Source organism: Adiantum capillus-veneris, unplaced genomic scaffold, assembly GCF_014529385.1.
Source record: "Adiantum capillus-veneris isolate H3 unplaced genomic scaffold, ASM1452938v2 Hic_scaffold_950, whole genome shotgun sequence".
NCBI lineage: Eukaryota > Viridiplantae > Streptophyta > Polypodiopsida > Polypodiales > Pteridaceae > Adiantum > Adiantum capillus-veneris.
The window spans coordinates 1-22,076 of record NW_028221905.1 but is presented as its reverse complement, the minus strand read 5'-3'; the positions used below and the strand labels follow the sequence as shown (position 1 = coordinate 22,076).

Here is a 22,076-nt window from a genome sequence, read left to right as displayed (position 1 = left end):
AATACCCAAAAATTTTCTAAAAATTCTCCACACATTAAGGAATAGTGCAGCCAAATAAAATTGCACAAATCACATGAATTCAATTGCCAACAATTTTATTAATAACGCAATTAGAGTGTGTAAATCCCTGTTTTGAGCACAAAAACGCACAAATTAATCATTACACACATCCTTTATGCAATCAAAACATTGAATTAACCATTCAAATCAAACACTTTTTTAGGCACACACACACTAAAAACTGGCAATTTTTACCAATCTTTAGGTGCGCACACAAAAGGGTTAAATTTGTCGGATTTGCAATGTGACTTCACAAATCATTAGTTGGGTATGAGCACAACACAAATCAATCATCACAATTGAAAAATCATAACGCACACATTGATTTTTAGTGCACAAAAATGGGCAAAATAGTGCACACACACCTAAAATTAAGCATACACACTCAATTAGAATGCCCACACACTTGAAATTGACCATCCAAACATGCAATTAACTCAATTAGGCATCCAATTAGCAACACACATTCATCAATTAGCAATTGAAACTTATCAAATTCATGCGCCACCAATTTTTAAAATTTTCGGCATTACGACGGCATGAACAAAATTTTCAATCCACATTGCATCAACATAGCATAGCATTACATTGTATCATCATGGTGGGATCTCTACACAATTCTACACATCTCTAGATTCTAGGGAGGTTGAGAATACCACCTTAATTACATTTCATGAAGATCAATAGAATGGTCGAATGCTCCAATCCTTTATAGCACATTAGTAAGTTAGCAAAAATTAGTCAAATTAGCAAGGGGTTAGTGAGAAAATTGGCAAGATACGGTTACACATTAGGGAATTATAAACACAATGCTTCATGCACACACATTCAAAATCCACAAGAACATAAACACACAAGTGAAATTAGTAGTGAAATTAGTGAGGGAACACATTTGTTTATGCCACAATTACACTAGCGTAGCCCATCGTCCCTGGCAACGGCGCCAAATGTTGGGGGTCCCATCGTTGCAATAGCTCCAATGACCAACAAAATTATCAATCCAGAGGCATGAGCTACCCAGCTAGGACATGGAAACACTCACACAGTTAGTGAGCTAGTCATGGCAACACAAATGGTTAACTCTACGAGGTGAGCTTCTCGGCCTATGAAGGAGCTAAGCCGCAATAAAGGGAAATCTCCATATCCACTTCTTTTCACCTCTAATCAACCCAATCACAGACACTATGATTGCAAGACGCACACAACACTAATCCTATCATGCAACACACTAATCGCAAAGCACACACACATAGATCTATCGAGCACCACACTCCAATCAAACCTACACGCACACACAAGTAAAAGAGGATAATCACACAAGATTAGAGAGGGATTAACCACTAATTAGTTAAGATCTAGTTAATCTAAGCATCATAGGCAATCATAAGAGGTAAGAAACAGGCATAGTGGGAGAGAATGAATCGTTGATTAGTGTTAATCAAGTCTCATAGTAAGGAGAAGCTCAAGGACTCCATAGCCACACACCTCAAGAGCTCTCACCAAAGAGTGCTCTCAACAAATGACTTGAGAACCCTAATTTCATTACACACTGCCTTATGTACCTAGGGTAAAAATATGCAATGTCCAGCCGCCCAACACCTTTAGGGCTCACCACTTACTGTATCTACAACCTAGGCACAGTAACTGACCTGTTCTTTACAACTTGGAACTCCCATTGAACCCGTAACACATTAAAATATTACAATGGCTTGAAATAAATCAGGAATTTACAATACGTGACCATTTTGCAAAAACGTGGAAAATGTGTAACTCCAATCTTTACTGCTTCTTTGCATTCATCCTCAATGTGCATTCGTACGTCTTCGGTCTTTAACAGCTTCTGTTAACTGACGTTGACTCAGTTAACATGCCCGCTAAGACAAATTGACTAATGACTATGACTTTATCTCTTTTACCTCATAGTCGAGGACGACTATAATTTCAAGAGAGAGGTAATGTCATTAAATATCTAATATCTAATCAACCCAAATGATTTTCTCATATTAAACTGATCATTTAATGTGGGATAATAAACGGGAACAAGGGTTAGAATATAGACACGTGCTTACGGATCTATCTCAACACGGAGCCAATGGTAAAGGGGCCCAAATGAGAGATGGTTTGTCAAAGAGCAAGGTTAACTAATGGATCTTAAAAGACCTTAGGGCTAGCTTCATTAAAGACCTCCAATGGTTAGTGTTAAAAGTCCTTTGACCTTAAGCAAGCTAGGGCTGAGCTTGAGGTGGAAACCCGATCTAAACTTGTCTTTGACCTTAAGCAAGCTAGGGTTGTGCTTGAGGTGGGAACCCGACCTAAACTTGCCTTTGACCTTAGGCAAGCTAGGGCTGAGTTTGAGGTGGGAACTCCACCGAAGGTGCTTGTCATGCTTGATGACTAAGGTACTTGAGGTACTTGTCATACTTAATGAGAAAGTTGCTTGAGAAGCTTCCTATGCATGGGAGGTAAGATGCTTGAGTCAAAAAGAGACCTTACACACTTAATGAGGAAGTTGCTTGAGAAGCTTCCTATGTATAAAAGTCCCAAAGTTAGGGGAATCTTTCACCTAACCTTCCACTCACTCAAGGGGCACCCCTTTTCTAAAAGGGCACATGGTACACATGTCAGACTCTCACTAAGCTTAACCACATGGTGTGCTTGAATGTTATTGGTTGGGCTAAAGAGGGGTCCAATGAGCTTCCACTTCCATCCAACAAATCTCTAGATATTTTCAAGCTCTATCTCTCTCTAAGGGGTAAGGAGGACACTTGTCAAAAGACTACCCATGTACTTGATTGCATGCTACATGTGATTGGCTAGGGGAAGAGGGGTCCAATGAGTTTGCAGCATGTAGAAAAGTCACCACTCGCCCAAAGCAAGGCGGGGAGGTGCTAGGGGGATATACTCCACACCCACACACTCATTTGCAAGGCCATTCTCGCTTGGTGAAAGTTGAGGAACACCACCTCCTTCTCCAAGCTTGTGAGAAGTGAGAGCCTACATCAACACTCTTGGCTATGGAATGCAAATCCAACCAAGAGCCATGCTTCAATGCTTAAGCTTGCTATCTTCTCCATCTCCATTACTATGCTATTATGTATGCTAGCAAGATGAGTAATGATAAGTGAGGAACTATTTCTTTCTCCTATGGAATGTTTGTTCTTCCTCTTCCCTATCCTTATTCCCCGCTAGCTCTCTCCATCTTTGAAGGTGTTTGAAGCCTTGGGACTGAGGCTTGGGATAGTTAATTCTTTCTACAAGTTATGATTGTGATGCATGAAGCTTTCCATCTTCATTGCATCACGTAGTTCACAAGGAACGCAAAGATTGTATTGTACCAAGTCTCTCTTGATGGGAGAAACTATAAAATAAATGCCTATTGGAGTGGAGACCTACTCCATATGAATCTGGTCCTCAACTATTGTCATGTTCTCTAAACTCTCTCTCTTGCAAAAGTATTGTTCATTCCAAGTTAACTAAGTACCATGTTTATGTTGCTACCATCAATTAGGCTCACCCGCTATGCTCACAAAGTAATCTCTCAAAAGTGCTTCACCTAATTTCCTAATTCCGCTACTCTCAAAGTTCATAGGCCATTTCCATTACATATATATATATATATATATATATATATATATATATATATACACATATAGAGAGAGAGAGAGAGAGAGAGAGAGGGATAGGGAGAGGGAGAGGGAGAGAGGGGCTAGAAATCTATACTACTTTGAGCACTTATCTAAAGAGACATATTATGAAGTCAAGTTTTGTGGACGGAGTCCTAGAGCAACTACACTTACAATGTCTGTTTTTGTTTCTTAGGAAGTTTATGGCACCTAGGGTATCTGCTGAATGTTTTGGTCATGGATTGGAAGCAATGGAGATAGTATTGGATCATATAATGATTCATTACTCTCCAAAAAAAAAAGTTGACTTCTTTCAAAGCATTGTTTGAGGTCTCTTTCCAGGTGTTACTATAGAAGACGCTTGGAGAATCTACAATTGCACTTCCATGACTCAAGATGGGGTACCCTTTCACCAGCTGTTTGTCAAAATCTAAAATGATTCCGATCAATGGTTTTGCAACCTACACCTTTTGCAAATTCGAGTAAAGTTGGGATACTAAGATGCCCTCTACCTAGATTCTAAGATAGTCTGTTGTTCTATATGTTAAGCTTATAGCAAACTTAATGTTGTAATGGAATTGGCCTATTTAATTTGAGAGTAGCGGAAATTAATGAGAGTACTTTTGAGAAATGACTTTGTGAGCATAGCGGGTGAACATAATTGAAGATAGCAACATAATCATAGCAATTAGCTAACTTGGCATGAACAATACTTTTGCAAGAGAGAGAATTTAGAGAACATGACAACAATTGAGGACCGGATTTATGTGGAGCCGGTCCCCCCTCCAATAGGCATTTGTATTATGATTTCTCCCATTAAGAGAGACTTGTTACAATACAATCTTTGTGTTCCTTGTGACCTAAGTGATGCAATGAAGATGGAAAGCTTCATGCATCACAAACATAACATAAACTTGAAGAAATCTTTAACTATCCCAAGCCTCAGTCCCAAGACCTCAAACACCTTCGAAGGTGGAGAGAGCTAGCAGGGAATGAGGGTAGGGAAGTGGAAGAAGAAACATTTCGTAGGAGAAAGAATTAGTTCCTCACTTATCATAACTCTTGTTTCTAGCATACATAATAGCATAGTAATGAAGAAGAAGGATATGGCAAGCTTAAGCATTGAAGCATGGCTCTTGGTTGGATTTGCACTCCATATCCAAGAGTGTTGGTGTAGGCTCTCAACCTCTACTTGCTTGGAGAAGGAGAGGGAGCTCTTGCACTTTGCATAGCACACAATGAGAGTGTTTGTGAGTGTGTGTGGGTGAGTATACCCCCTAAGCAACCCCCTAGCTTGCTTGGGTCAACCCCCCCTTGTAGCTCATGCTTGAAGCTCATTGGACCCCTCCAGGCCTAGCCAATCACAAGCAGGAGGCATTACAAGCAGCAAGGGTAGCCTTGAGACAAGTGTCCCCGTTTTCCCTTTGAGAGAGAGGACTAGATAAATGCTAAATCATTTAATTAAATCTCCTAAATTATTATTGGACCCCTTGGGTGGCCAACCAATAGGCTTCAGGCACACCATGAGGGTAACATGAGGAGGAACTTGACAAGTGTCCCTTTTGCTCTCATCCCCCCTCATGTAGGGCTCGCCCCCTCCTTGTAGGGATTGAATCTTTAACTTTTTGACACCTCAAGCCCCTCATGCATAGGCCCAGTTCCCACTACAAGCTTGGCTCATAAGCACTTTGAGCTTGGGCTGGGTTCTCACCTCAAGTGCAACCCTAGCATCTCAAGCATGTCAAGCACCTCAAGCATCTCAATAATTAAGCACCTCAAGCATCTCAAGCACCTCAATCATCAAGCATCTCAAGCAACTTAGTCATCAAGCATGACAATCAGGACAAGCACCTCGAGCTGGGTCGGGTTCCCGCGCCTCAAGCTCAGCCCTAGCTTACCTAAGGTCAAAGGCCTTTTACACACATTATTGGAGGTCTTCAATGAAGCTAACCCTAAGGTCTTATGCTCCATTTTTTAGACTTTCTCTTTGATAGACCGTCTCTCATTTGGGCCCCTTTACCATTGGCCCCGTGTTGAGATAGATCTATAAGCACATGTCTATATCTTAACACTTGTTCCCGTTTATTCTCCCACATTAAGTGATCAATTTAATATGAGAAAATCATTTGGGTTGGTTAGATATTAGATATTAGATTTAATGACATTACCTCTCTCTTGAAATCATAGTCGTCCTCGACTATGAGGTAGAAGAGATAAAGCCTTAGTAATTATTCAATTTTACTTAGCGGGTAGAGGATCCCTTTTTACCCTACGACATCTTTCCAAGATGGATGACTAATCCATTTGGTGCTTGGGAGACATAGCTGCCGCAAGCATGTCTGCTCTTTAGTCCATTTCATTCTCCCAAAGTAGAGTGACAAATTCTACTTGGTGTTTGAGAGATGTCGTCATCACAAACGTGATTCTAAGCATGCATACTAGTTAAATTTGTGCACATTAAAAAAGAGGACTAGTCTTATAAGACAAAAACATGAGTCATTTAAAAGAAATTTGTACATTTGCTTACTCTAATGTAGCATTGTAAGCATTGACAAGGTTCATACTATCCTTAAGTTGTATTCCTTGCATCCATCTAGCATCTTCAAAAGGATAATTTTTGAACTTAAAAAGATACCGTCGGATAATCTTACCATGTCGTAGTACCTTGTCTTCATGCCGAAGGATAGCTTCGGGTTGTAGCACCTCTTCTTGGTCTTCAACTTCGAGAGGGTCTTCAATAATTGGTTCAGTTGGTGGCTCTCCTTTGTAGGGTTTAAGTAGGCTTACATGAAAGGCATTATGTATGAGCCAATGGTTGGGCAACTTGAGTTGATAAGCCGTCTCATTGATGGGCTTCAAGATTTGGAAAGGACCATAGTATCTTTTTGCTAGTTTAGCATAATACTTTTAATGGCCCGTAGGATTTTTGCCCGTCGTTTGCCTTAGTCAAGCCTTAGGAAACTTGAGTAGGACCCAATCATTTTCTTTGAACATTAAGGCTCTTTTGTGCTTATCAGTAGCAGCTTTTTGCCTTTGTTGAGAGATAGATATAGCCTCCTTAATCTTTTGAATACTCATCGGTGGCAAAGATCTTCCCATGTACTTTGAGTAGCAAGGGACTTTTAGGTCTTCCATCAATGATCTCAAAAGGAGCTTTTCCCATAGAAGTATGTACAGTATTATTGTAGGCATACTCTACAAGAGGTAAGTACTTTTCCCATTGTGAGCGTTGATCTACTTCGGTAACATAAGTCTTGAGTAGATCGAGTATCGTAAGATTGGCTATCTCACTTTGGCCATCCGTTTGTGGGTGATAGGTCGAAGAGAAATTCAATCTTGTTCCTAGATTTTCAAAGAGACCTTTCCAAAAATTACCGGTCATTCTAGGATCTCTATCTGACACGATGGATGTGGGTAATCCATGGTGCTTGAAAATCTGAGATATGAAGAGAGTTGCCATTTGTTGTGCCTTAATAGTCTTTTTTACAGGAATAAAATGTGCTTGCTTGCTAAACCTGTTGACTATTGTCCATACTCCTATATTCCCATGGATAGACTTGGGTAATCCAAAGATGAAATCCATGGATATACTCTTTTGCTCCTTAGCAGTTCATACAAACTTAACGTTCTTCTTAGTTAAGTCGTGTAGTGGTCCTACTACTTGAGAGAATTTTGGTATGAAGCGTCTATAGTATGCGCACATACCAACAAAGCTTCTTAGCTCATGTAGATTTCTTGGGTTATGCCATGCTTTTATTACCTCTAACTTTGATGGATCCATTCGGATACCATCTTTAGAGATAATATGACCTAGGTATTGAATCTCTTGAAGGAAGAATTCGCTTTTCTTTTGGTTGAGAAAAAGCTTGTTCCCTCAATGCTTGAAAAATCACTTGGAGATGTTTCTTATGTTCCTCCAAATACTTGGAGTAGATGATGATATCATCAAAGAACACTCCAGTGAATTTGCGGTATGGTCTAAAAATTTTCTCCATCAAACGATTGAACGTAGCTGGTACATTAGTCAAGCCAAAAGGCATGACTAGATATTCATAAAGACCAAACGTTGTGCGAAACGTGGTCTTTAAGATATCTTCATCCACTATCCTTATTTGATGATAGCCACTCTTAAGGTCAATCCTACTGAAGTAGGTAGAGCCTTATAGATTATCAAATAGATCTTCTACCCGAGGTACGGGAAATCTGTTTTTGATAGTGATATGGTTTAGTGCTCGATAGTCCACACACATACGGTATGTACCATCTTTCTTTTGCACTAAAAGGACTGGAGAACAAAAGGGAGAGGAACTAGGCCTCACCATCCCTTTGTCTACCAGCTCTTGTACTTGCCTCATGATCTCCTCTTGTTGAGCTTGTGAGATTCGATAAGGAGGCTTGTTAGGTGGTGAGCTTCCAGGAAGGAGCTCAATGCGATGGTCATCATCTTCTCGTTTTGGAGGTAAGTCCATAGGGATATCATCGATGAACACTTCTTGGAATCCTTTTAGAAAATTAGACAAGTCTAACTCTTCTTGATTCCTACCATTTACATTTGATGAAACATTAGTATCTTTTAGAGAGTCTTTGACAAAAATCATGTACACAGAAACTGAGCTCTTCATTGACTTATCAATAGCAAGAGGATTTACAAGTGCAATAGTGCGACCATGCTCACTAGCATCTATATACATGTTCTTTCCCCTGTAGATGAAATAGATTCTCCTTTCAGGGAACTTCATGTTGGCAGCCATGCGATCAAACCATGGTGCCCCTAGGATAACATCCTCATGTTGGAGAGGAGATATGAAGAAGTCTTCTTTGTCGACATAGCTTTGGACATGAAGCCTCAACTTCCCAATCAAGGGAGTAACAGAGGCTTGTTGTCCCTTGAAAGCTGCATCAGCCACTACTATATCTCCCATCTCAAAAGCTTGAATGCCCAACTTGGTGGCCAACTCTGTTGATATGAAGTTGAGAGTAGAGCCAGGGTCAAACAAGATGAAGGCATCATGCTCTCTTACCTTTCCCCAAGCATAGGAAAGTGATGATCCTTTGCAATGAGCATCCTCTTTTGGAGCTTCGATGGTGGAAGCCCTAGGAGTCTCATTGCGAGTATTCTTCTTAGGGCAAGAACGATAGCCATGTCCTTGCTCCCCACACTTGAAACACTTATGGTCCTTGCGAAAAGCTTCAAGCTCTTTAGGAGAGAGTTTGTTTTTACCTTTGTAAACTACCTGCTCCTTGGACGGATTGTTGTTGTTGTTGGAATTGACTTGGGAAGTATTTTGAACATTGGTTTTCCCCTTTGCATCATTTTTGTCTTTGTTTTCCATGGGCTTGACATTACGTCTAGCCCCTTGATGAAAATTGATGCGTGAAGCAACCATGGTGTGATGGATTACTTCGCTAATAGTACCAGGCCGTTGAGAATTGATGTATTCGGCCATCTCTTCAGGTAATCCCCCACAAAATTGTTGCCTTTGCTCGGCAAAGTCTATCTTTTGAAAGACAGTAGCCTTGAGATGTAAATCCCAAAACTTATCTACATATTTGTGGATAGACTCATGCTAGAGGAGCTTCAAGCTGCGCCATTCGGTAAGCACTTTGTCCTTTGCATCGCTTTCAAGGAATTGCTTCATGATGGAAACTCGTAGAGTTTTCCATGTCTTTGGGGCTTCACCATTGCCACGAAGGCTAGCCCACCATTGACGAGCTGATTTTTGGAAGTGCATAGCTACATGGCGTAGCTTGGAGGACTCTGTGAAGCCCTCGTCTCCAAAGGCCGCATCAAATTGTTGGATGAAGGCCAACACTTTGTCGGTAGCACCAAAGGTGCCATCATAGGTGAGAAAAGAGATACTCTTTCCTCCCTCCTTGAACTTCTTTAGCTTTAGTGACCTTCGCCATGCAGGAAATGATTTGCGATGTCCTCCCCTCTTGTATTCTCTAGGCGAATAGCCATAACTTTCTTCGGAAGAGGAGGAAGGTGAAGAAGAAGGGGAAGAGGTCACCCTCTTCCTAGCCCTTTTCTTCCTTTGTTTCCTCTCTTGCCTTTCAGAGTGATGAGGAGAAGGACTATGTGTTGATTTTTTCCTCTTGAGAGGAGTGGGTGATCGTCTAGACCGTCATCTTCCTGGAGCCACATCTTCAGAGGAACTTCAGCTTTCATTGCTTTCTTGCTCTTTGGATTCCTCCTCTCGAATGGGAGAGAGTCTTCTTTTGGGGGTCTCTTCAAGAGGCCTCCTAAGCTCTCTCTCTCCTCTTGGAGAGGAAGGGAAATTCGACCTCTTCCTAGCCCTTTTCTTCCTTTGTTTCCTCTCTTGCCTTTCAGAGCGATGAGGAGAAGGACTATGTGTTGATCTTTTCCTCTTGGGAGGAGTGGGTGATCGTCTAGACCACCGTCTTCGTGGAGCCACATCTTCAGAGGAACTTCAACTTTCATTGCTTTCTTGCTCTTTGGATTCCTCCTCTCGAATAGGAGAGAGTCTTCTTTTGGGGGTCTCTTCAAGAGGCCTCCTAAGCTCTCTCTCCTCTTGGAGAGGAAGGGAAATTCCATAAGCACGAAGTTGTTGAGTAACTTCGGCTTGTAAAGCAGGGTTGCCCATAGCTTGCTGCAACCTAGTGACGAGATAATTCACAAACATGGGAGCATCATCATTAGCACCTTCATGTGCAAAATCAAAGCTATCAATATTCATTCTACTGTCTTGATTATTGTCAGCCATGTTAACAAAATTTATGTATGTACTTAGTGTATGCTTTGGCAATTCAAAACCTTAGTTGCCACTCCTCTTAGCCTTTGAAAATCGGCTCTTAAGTATCTACACTCACGACTCGAAGTGGTTAATTATAGAGAGTAGAGGAGTAGGTCTAACATAGCAGAGTTGCCGAGGGCTAGCTCCTTTCGGACTTCTTATGGCTCAATAATGGTAAAGCCGTAGGCAAATCTAAAAAGAATCCATTATTAAGTCCAAAGCTCTCGAGGTGTGCACCATCCCCCACATAGTGGGCTCAACAAAACCGATAATAGATCCCAGTTCCACTTACCCTAATATAATTAACAACATCAACCATTTATAGGCTACTTAAGGACCTCTCTTCTTAAGCAAGAAAAGAGAAACCAAATGCTCTGATACCAATGTAATGGAATTGGCCTATTTAATTTGAGAGTAGCGGAAATTAATGAGAGTACTTTAGAGAAATGACTTTGTGAGCATAGCGGGTGAACATAATTGAAGATAGCAACATAATCATAGCAATTAGCTAACTTGGCATGAACAATACTTTTGCAAGAGAGAGAATTTAGAGAACATGACAACAATTGAGGACCGGATTTATGTGGAGCCGGTCCCCCCTCCAATAGGCATTTGTATTATGATTTCTCCCATTAAGAGAGACTTGTTACAATACAATCTTTGTGTTCCTTGTGACCTAAGTGATGCGATGAAGATGGAAAGCTTCATGCATCACAAACATAACATAAACTTGAAGAAATCTTTAACTATCCCAAGCCTCAGTCCCAAGACCTCAAACACCTTCGAAGGTGGAGAGAGCTAGCAGGGAATGAGGGTAGGGAAGAGGAAGAAGAAACATTTCGTAGGAGAAAGAATTAGTTCCTCACTTATCATAACTCTTGTTGCTAGCATACATAATAGCATAGTAATGAAGAAGAAGGATATGGCAAGCTTAAGCATTGAAGCATGGCTCTTGGTTGGATTTGCACTCCATATCCAAGAGTGTTGGTGTAGGCTCTCAACCTCTACTTGCTTGGAGAAGGAGAGGGAGCTCTTGCATTTTGCATAGCACACAATGAGAGTGTTTGTGAGTGTGTGTGGGTGAGTATCCCCCTAAGCAACCCCCTAGCTTTCTTGGGTCGACCCCCCTTGTAGCTCATGCTTGAAGCTCATTGGACTCCTCCAGGGCTAGCCGATCACAAGCAGGAGGCATTACAAGCAGCAAGGGTAGCCTTGAGACAAGTGTCCCCGTTTCCCCTTTGAGAGAGAGGACTAGATAAATGCTAAATCATTTAATTAAATCTCCTAAATTATTATTGGACCCCTTGGGTGGCCAACCAATAGGCTTCAGGCACACCATGAGGGCAACATGAGGAGGAAATTGACAAGTGTCCCTTTTGCTTTCTTTGTACCATGCATGCCTTGTGTGAGTGTGTGGGTGTTCTCTCTCATCCCCCTCATGTAGGTCTCGCCCCCTCCTTGTAGGGATTGAATATTTGACTTTTTGACACCTCAAGCCCCTCATGCATAGGCCCAGTTCCCACCACAAGCTTGGCTCATAAGCACTTTGAGCTTGGGCTAGGTTCTCACCTCAAGTGCAATCCTAGCATCTCAAGCATGTCAAGCACCTCAAGCATCTCAATAATTAAGCACCTCAAGCGTCGCAAGCACCTCAATCATCAAGCATCTCAAGCACCTTAGTCATCAAGCATAACAAGCAGGACAAGCACCTCGAGCTGGGTCGGGTTCCTGCGCCTCAATCTAAGGTCTTATGCTCCATTTTTTAGCCTTGCTCTTTGATAGACCATCTCTCATTTGGGCCCCTTTACCATTGGCCCTGTGTTGAGATAGATCTATAAGCACATGTCTATATCTTAACACTTGTTCCCGTTTATTCTCCCACATTAAGTGATCAATTTAATATGAGAAAATCATTTGGGTTGGTTAGATATTAGATATTAGATTTTATGACAAATGCTTTAAGAGCATTGTAGGATATGATAAAATAGAGAATCATAAGGAGCCTATTTTCAAGCGTCCCAGCACAAAACGCTCTTTTCTCATTTTCAAATGTAGATGGGGTTGATCATGTATTGATCAGAACTTTTAACTGCTGCCAAAAGTGATTCATGAGCATTTTGGTTTGTTTTCCACTTCTCATGCAATCCTTTGTTCTTTTTCACATCTAGATAGAGATGATGTTTATTTTTGTTTCTGAATTAGCAAGCACTTAAAAAGTGAATATTCTAGGAGGGATATTTTATAAATACAAGTATTAAAACCTTTCTCTTTGGTTGTCACATTTCTCTTTGCTACCACTGTAGTTTTTTGTGTACAGTAAAATGGAGATTAGTCGTTTCATTCCACTCGCTATTGCAACCAATGGCTTGATATCTTCTTGAATAGTTGTAAGTGCATCAGTGGGTGAAGAGGAGATACCATCATCTCTTCCTATTTGCAATGTGCGTGCAGCAAAGAGAGCAGCTTGAAATTTTGGGAGGAATAGTGCATCGGCTAATGAAGAGTTCCTATTTGCAATGTGCACACGGCAAAGAGAGCATCTCAAAATATCAAGAGGAATTATGAAAAGAAAATTATTGAAACCCTGCTAGAGATCAAAGCCTCCTGCAATAGGATGGAGACAATGCAAACCAATGTCTCTGATGTGGTTGAAACTTTAAGCTCTGCATGGGAGATTGAAAGTGGGATACTATGGAAATTGTGAGAAGAGACAAAAGCATCAACTTGCAAAGATTAGAGAGTGAGTCATTCTTGAGAGAGAAGCTTTCTGAAGTTGAGGATTCTCAAATGATGATATTGGCATCTATTGAAAATCTTCGAAAAGAGGCTTCACAAAGTCATTGCAAATCAAAAGGACAAATTCAAGGCAATACTCTACGACAAATTGTGCCAGGATTGAGAAGTATTGTCAACAAGGTGGGTGCTTTGACAAAGGTTCAAGGTTCAAGACTTTCAGATATCCGAGCTACCTCAAATAAATTAAGTGCTTTGGCTAGATTAGTTCAACCAAAGCAGCGTCAAATTTCTCAACGAACTAATCCTACTAATGAAAGAAATATGTAATGCTATGTTGTATCTTCATCAAACTGTACTTTTTAATTGAGTCACTATCAATGTGTCAAATGTATTCAGTTTAGAGGATATAATTTGATGTTCCAATTTACATTTATTTTTTATTATGCATAAGAATGTCCTTTTAGTAGATTATATGAGATCTATTTGCATGTGATTTCATAGATGGTATCTGGACCACGTATATTATCACCTGGTTATGCATGATGTAGCCTACTATTTGATGAATCACAAAAGACAAGAGACCAAATAGCACAAGAGAGAACAATGCATTCACTACAAAGTACTATTGGAACTTTATTGGAGTGCAATGAAAGGCAGAGCATGCATGATGTACATGAAGGAAACTCTGAAGCCATGGATATTGGGAACATAGCATTGCGATGTATTCAAGACACTATAGAGCCTATTGTTATCCTTGAAGAGAAAAACTATTCTAAAGTAGAAAATCATTGTTTGTTCATCCATGTTGAATATCCAACTTCTCTCCTTTTACATCACAAGTCTATGGCACCAATTCTATCCAAAAAATTGTGTGTTGCACAACTTAGGAAGCTTAGATTTTTTTTGCTCCAAATGTGGAGCAAAGGCCTGGAAGGATGAAGGAAAGACTATCCAAACATTTGTGGATAAATATTGTTGCTATGATGGAAGAGTTCAATTACTTCCTTTGAATGATCCACCAAATGAATTGAAAGATTTGATGAGCTCAACCACAACAAGAAGTAGACAGTTCTTACAAAACATTCGGGGATATAATACTGCATTGGCATTTGTGTCTCTTGGTGCCCATATCAATGAGACCATTAATTATGGTGGGAGAGGTGTATACACTTTTAAGGTTCATGGCTCTGTTTATCATAGCATTGGTTCTTTAGCACCAGCTGAAGGAAAAAATGAAGCTCCACGCTTTGCACAATATATTTTTTTCGCTACCAAACATGAGTTGAGCAACAGATTACATCATGTTTCAAATATAGATTGTAGTATTCTAGAGTGTTTACAATTGATGATGCATAGAGTGAATCCCTATGCAAATTCTCTACGATCTAATGCTTCTTTGTCCGGAGATGCTATTGTACCCAATATGAGGATGGTTATTGCGGAGCATTGTTGTGATGTTTGGCAATATCTTGCTCCAAGAAGTTCTGAAGTTACTGCAATTATGCCAAGACAAGGGGATGATAGAAACATTGGCTATCGCGACATGTACTGAATTTTCAACATGGGGGATTGAAAAGAATCTCCCGCATGCATCAAACTTACATGTCCTTATTGTATGTTTTATTATTTCCAAGTGGAGAGGATGGGTGGCATCTTTATTTACAAACTACCGATGGAAAAAAATTGAGTCAAAAGCAATATTATGTATTTCGCTTACAAATAAGAGATGATACAGTGGAGTGTCTTCTTTGAGGGGATAGGCTACTACAACAGTATGTCGTGGATGCTTATAGTACTCTAGAGGAGTCACGGCTTTTGTGGATGTGAAATAACCAAAAACACTTTGTGGTGAAGTGTGCCAAGGATTGGTTGACATGGTTGAGGCTAGAGATGGCTTAGATAGGGCTGAAGGTCATAATGTTGGCCGTAGAATTGTTCTGCCTTTGTCTTTTGTTGGAGGTCCAAGATATATGTGCCAACTATTCAAGATGCAATGACAATTGTTTGTAGTAGGGGTAAACTGGATCTCTTCACCACATTCACGTGTAATCCACGATGGAAGGCAATAGATGATGCATTACTACCTGGACAAAGTATTGTCAATCGTCCTGATGTGACTATACGTGTATTTTATCAGAAGTTCCAAGATATGATGCATTTACTTATCAAGCAAGCCGTATTTTGGGAGGTGATTGGACGTGTTTCAGTGATTGAGTTTCAAAAGAGAGGTTTTCCTCATGCTCATTTATTGTTGATACTTGCATCTGAATATAAGCACATAGATACATTCCACTATGACAAGTTGGTTTGTGAAGAGCTCCCTGACAAGATTGTGTTTCCAGAGTTACTTGATGTAGTGAGCTGTTGTAATGTTCATGGGCCATGTGGTCCTTTGAACCCAAGTTCTCCATGTATGGTTGATGGAAAGTGTAGATTCATATTTCCACGAACATTTTCTTCGTCTACAAATGTAAATGAAAGTGGATATCCTGTGTATATGAGACGAGATGATGGAAGGTTTGTTCCCTACATCCCTCTCTTATCACTAAGATACAGAGCCCATATTAATGTGGAGATCTGCTCAATTGTCGCTACCGTTAAATATCTTTATAAATATGTCTACAAGGGACACGATTGAGCCACTGTTGTTCTTTAAGATTCTGAAGGAGCTACTAATGAGATCAAGAGTTATCTCAATGCACGTTATGTTTTTGCATCTGAAGTTATGTGGAGAATATTTGTCTTTGACATGCATAGTGAAAGGCCAGGTATTCAATGATTGCAAGTACACCTTCCATTGCAAAATATGGTTACATTTCAAGATGATGATGATGTATCAGATTTGCTAGATAATGAGAAAAATAAAAAAACTACCTTGACTGTATGGTTTGTTGAAAATCAAAAATATTCAGAAGCAAATGACCTCACATATACTGACTTTCCAAGTGGTTGGGTATGGAATAAAAGTCAAAAGGAATGGTCTTCAAAACAACATGGTGTTTCTATTGCAAGAATGTATAATATTGTCCCTACTGCTGGTGAGGTTTATTACCTACGAATGCTACTCAATATTTGCAAGGGATGTAAATATTTTGAAGACCTGCGGATGTATGATGGTCACATTTATGATACATACAAGGAGGCATGTATAGCTAGAGGATCATTGCAAGATGATGAAGAATGGTCACTTTGCCTCCAAGAGGCATCATTTTTTCAAAATGGAATGCAGTTGAGACAATTGTTTGCAATCATATTAGTCTTTTGTGAACCACTTCATTCGGCTGCTCTTTGGGACAGGTTTTGTACCAAATTTTGTGAGGACTATGTTTATGCCCTAAGGATGTGTATTTCATATGCAAGTGTACCATTTGATGTGGCAAAAAATCAAGCTTTGCATCACATATAATGCTTTTTGCAACAACATGGCAAGAGGCTTTGCGATTACATGTTGCCTGCAATAGACTCAACAATGGTATCCTTATGTAAAAATGGTGCTATGGCTGAAGAAAAAATGTTTAATGTTGATGAGAAGTATAATATAGAAGACCGTATGGAGACTTCCTTAAATGAGGACCAGTGAGATGCTTACCACCAAGTGCTGCAAGCTGTTGACACACATTCAGGGAAGGTATTTTTTGTAGATGGTCCTGGTGGCTCAAGAAAAACTTACCTATATAATGCACTTCTTTCACGAGTGCGAGGAAGTTGTAGAGTTGCTCTTTCATGTGCATCCTCAAGTATTGCAGCTTTGCTTTTGAGTAATGGAAGAACTGCTCATTCTAGGTTTAAGATACCTTTGGAGCTTCACTCTGAAGCAACTTGCAATATAAAGGTAAATAGTCAACTTGCAAGTTTTCTAAGGAATGCAGCTGTACTTATATGGGATGAAGCTCCCATGACACATCACTATGAATTTGAAGCAACCGATAGAACTTTAAGAAATATTATGTCGCGAGACACTTTGTTTGGTGAAAAAGTCATTTTGTTTGGACGCGACTTTCGACAAATACTACCTGTTGTACCAAAAGGTAGTCGTACAGACATTGTAAATTCTTCGTTGTGTCATTATCATATATGGAAATATACAAAGATATTGAGGCTTACCAGAAATATGTGTATACTTGATTGCAGTTCAAACTCACCTCAACAAAGTTTTTCGCGTTGGGTGCTTGATATTGGCAATGGGGATATGGATGATGGAGGAGACTTAGACAGAGTCAAAATACCTTCACACATGATGCTTCCTAGAAATAGTTTGGCAGATCTTCTAAGCTTTATATATGGCGATTTGTTTCATGGGCAAGATCATGCAAGTTTTTCCAGAGATCAAGAAATACTTGCTCTGCGGAATAAAGAGGTGGATTTAATCAATGGCATTGCAAAGAATGCATGGAGTTTGCAAAGAGTTTCTGAGTGCAGATTCAATTTGTATGTCAAAGGAAAACACACATTTGTACATAATTGAATATCTGAACAGCCTTACTCTTGGTGGTGGTTTTCCACCTCATGCTTTAGTCTTGAAAGAAAATTCTCCTATCATGTTGCTGCGAAATTTGGATCCAAGATGTGGATTATGCAACGGAACTAGATTGATATGCAAGCAATTTTATCATAAGGTAATTGAGGCAGAGATAGTTACAGAATCGAATATTGGAAAGAGAGTTTTTATTCCAAGGATTGACTTTATTATTGGAAACCATCAGGGGCTTCCATTTCAAATGAAGCGTCGCCAGTTTCCAATCAAGCTTGCTTTTAGGATGACTGTCAACAAAACGCAAGGGCAAACACTGGGAATTCTCAATCTATATCTTGCATCATCGATCTTCTCTTACGGACAATTGTATGTTGCAATGTCACGTGTGCGAAGTCCAACTGCTATAAGGATTGTTGTCAATACCAAAAACATTCAAGCGGAGTGTTACTACACTCCAAACATTATATTCAAGGAAGTATTATAACTAGCAAACTCGTAACTATAAGTTCAAATTGACATTGTGGCTCTTACTTAAAGTCAAACACAGTTGATGTTAAATTTTTATGATATCTCTTAGATCAAACTATTGGCCTCAAATGGATCCTCGACGTAGTTCATCCTATGTAGTGGGTCACATCATTGAATTCATTTGAGGTATTTATATTCTTTTTTAATTTAATGTATTAACTTGACCTATTATTTTCTTGAAAAGATTGGCTTATACATTGACTTACTTTGTTGAAGATCCACCGCAATGGAGAGGAAGCGTTCCTGCTATGTTTTTGGTGATCTTATTTGATACAACTCATATTATATTATAAGAGTTTTTATATGGTATAGTTTTGAGCTTTTATTGCTCTACATAATTCATGGATGCCTTTGCAGAGATCACTGCCATTGATGATTTATCATCGCAGGCATTTTTGAAATGCTATACTTAGGTAGAGATATGTCTATGGAAGTTCTTGGATACTACCACGTTGCCTTTTCTTCGAACCACGAGCTTCGTCAAATTCAAATTAATATTTGGTTTGTGAGTGATGAGAGGCCATTCAATGCACAACATGTGGGGATTGCTGAAAACCGCACTACATTATATCGATTGAGGATATTTACTCAAGTTGAAACACCCCCCATATCTTGCAAAATGTATACAACATAGGTCCTTGGACTGAATCCCTAATGTGGTCTCTCGAAGGCTACACTTTGAATAACTCTTTTGTATTGTCTTTGCTACATTCAAAATATGAAAAGTATCTTTGTGAAGTTGTGAATTTTAAAGTCTTTTGAATTGCTTTCATTCCTCTCTCTCTCTCTCTCTCTCTCTCTCTCTCTCTCTCTCTCTCTCTCTCTCTCTCTCTCTCTCTCTCTCTCTCTCTCTCTCTTAAATCCTTAACTTAAACAAAAGAAAGAAGGACACGATTCTTTATGGAATAATCATCAAAATCTTCTTTATTCTATTTCATATCTCTTGCTCTTAAACTTCTAAATCTCCATTGTTAGAGCAGATAAAAAATGGCACGATACATCATGGTTTCGTACACCCTCAATGATATACCTTCTTATATTAGAGGTATGCAAAATCTTATCTGTGATACTTACTTTTACCATGAATGAAAACTTTGTGGTATCTATTTTGTATATTTACACGTGTGACGTTTTTTTCTAGATCCTCCATAGTGGAGGGGTCCTGCACATGTTGAGGATATTGTTCGTATTATTGAGGATTTTGAGATCCTTCGGCGCGTATAGCTTGAACTTGAATCCATGCCACACTAAATGTGTTGTTACTTTTTATGCTTGAATGGTTGGTTGTTATCTTCATTGCAGGCTTCAATATTATTGCAGACATTCCGTCTTGGCATTATATGAAGCATGATATTTTAGAAGTGTTGTAGGTTCTTATCACATAGAGTTTGATATAGATGATATGTGAATCACTGTACCAGAGTTAGGTATGCAACGGCCTCTCAATTGAAACTTTTCATACAGTCCCTATGGAGTGAATGAATGGATATTTAGAATCTATTCTTTGGGCGACTCACCTCGACACCTCGGTCGCAGTGTTCAACCTGCTAGACCTTGGATCTTGAGAGTTCCAAGTATAGTGTGTTGTAGGCTCAACTTCTCTAGATGATCGAACACTTTGATCCATTGTCTATGCATTCTAAAAACCATTTTTTTTAACTTATTGTTGGCTTATTGAAGTGGGTTTTCACACACACACACACACACACAACACACAGAGAACTTTGCTAATTGCTAATGTAGGTTAACATGGGTCATGATGTATTGGCTATTCTCCCAATACATATAAAGATGTTTATCTATTTGAAAGTTAAGGAAGAGCACATGTGTCAAGGAAATTGTACATGGTGCTAGTGGCATCATTGGGTGTATTCATATGCAGATGGGTGGTATGGAAATTGTGGACGCTTAAGCATTTCACTATGCAAAGTGTCACAAATATTGAGCAAAATAAAATTGATGAGAGTTCTACAAGAACTACATATGGTTGATATATTATGTCAATGTTTGTGGTAGTGATATTTAGTAGCAAAAGATATATCACAATCATAAATCTTATATTTCAGATGAAGAGTTTGAAGTTTTGAAATTAATTGTGAAGTTTATGAATGGGATATATTGGAGTGATCCTTAGTCATCCAATTATAGAGTCGAATATGAGTTGTTGTAAACAAAAACATAGAGGTTGTTGTAAAGACTTTGACCTAATGGATCCCTTGACACTTTTTGGCAATGGAACTCTATTTTGGCATGACGATTAGTAATTGAAGTGTTCGTATTGCACTTATACTATTTTAAAGTGTTTTAGTGCACTTTTAACAAGTGGCCATGTTGATCATCTCTCTCTCTCTCTCTCTCTCTCTCTATATATATATATATATATATATATATATATATATTGATCCTGTTGAAACAGCATGACTAAGAGTGCTATGCAGATATATTCCTGAGCCTTTTTGGCAATAATGTAAATTGGTTTTTTTTTTGAAATATGTCTCTTTAGTGATGTGCTTTTATGTAATCTCTCTCTCTCTCTCTCTCTCTCTCTCTCTCTCTCTCTCTCTCTCTCTCTCTCTCTCTCTCTGTGCAAAAGGGAGAAAGGGAGAAGGAGAAGATAAAGATGCAAAAAGGTTAAGTGTAGCAGGAGTATACTAAAGGGCCAAAGACAACGTGAGACCAAAACTTGCATTTGGACAATGGGTAAATAAGTATCCGTAGGTTATTGGTGATAGTGTCGATTATGTGTGTGTCATGGAGAGATGTATAAAGATATACACACATACAAACACATATACAGTGAGGCGGTAAGAGCGAGTGAGACCCGCAGGTAGGCGGGTCGCACGAGCTAGTCTTATTAATAGATCTCCTAACAAGGCTTTAGATGAGAAGGTACCTTAAGAGCTTTGGTCTGGGAAGCCACCTTCTTACAAGCATCTTAAAGTCTTTGGCTGTGGAGCATATTGTCATATTCCAAAGGAGTTTTGAAGCAAGTTGGCTCCTAAGTCAAAGAAATACATATTTCTTGGCTATGTCAATCCTGGTGAGATGGGATTTCGGTTATGGGATCCTGAAGCTAAAAAGATAGTTCACAGCAATGATGTATACTTCAATGAAGAAAAGATGCATAAGAAGCATGTGCATACAGTGGAGGTCAGGAGAGTTATCTTCCAAGAAGATGGAGTTGTCCACAATAGGGATGAAGTGCCTAATGTCAGACAACAGGTACAGAATCCTCCTATAGTACAAGATGTTGTTGAGGGACAACCGGCTCAAGCAGTTATTAGAAGGTCTACAAGAGTTTCAAGGAATCCTAATAGATTTACTCCCTCATTGGACTACATTACGTTGATAGATTGCAGAGAGCCTTCCTGCTATAAGGAAGCCATGTCAATGGATGACAAGGCAAAGTGGGAGAAAGCTATGCAATCAGAAATGGACTCGTTGCATAAGAATCAAACTTGGAAGTTGGTTTGGTTGCCTAAAAGTAAAAAGCCAATACCATGAAAATGGGTGTACAAGCAAAAAATTACACCTCATGATAATAAACCCAAGTACAAGGCATGACTTGTTGCTAAAGGACTTAAGCAGCAGTAGGGTATTGACTTTGATGAGATCTTTTCTCCGGTTGTCAAGATGACTACTCTGTGGTGTGTACTTGTGTTGGTTGCTAAAGAGGACATGGAACTTGACCAGATGGATGTCAAGATGGCATTCTTGCACGGTGATCTTCAAGAAGAAGTTTATATGCAGCAGCCAAAAGGTTTTTTTAAGAGGGCAATGAAGACTTGGTGTGTCAACTAAAAAAGACTCTTTATGGTCTAAAACAGTCATCAAGGGAGTGGTATTATAAATTCTACTCGTTCATGCTCTTCAGGCTACAAACGTAGCGTTATGGACCAT

The 22,076-nt window shown here is 39.5% G+C and overlaps 1 protein-coding gene across 1 annotated transcript; it reads left to right on the top strand.

Annotated features, from left to right (window-relative positions):
* Nucleotides 1–15,167: 15,167 nt before the first annotated feature.
* On the top strand, nt 15,168–18,132 carry LOC147416457 (uncharacterized). The gene is made up of 3 exons (XM_086508341.1): nt 15,168–15,691; nt 17,306–17,602; nt 17,652–18,132. Exons 1-3 carry the CDS (start codon nt 15,168–15,170, stop codon nt 18,130–18,132), a joined length of 1,302 nt encoding a protein of 433 aa, XP_086364467.1.
* The last annotated feature ends 3,944 nt before the right edge of the window (nt 18,133–22,076 follow it).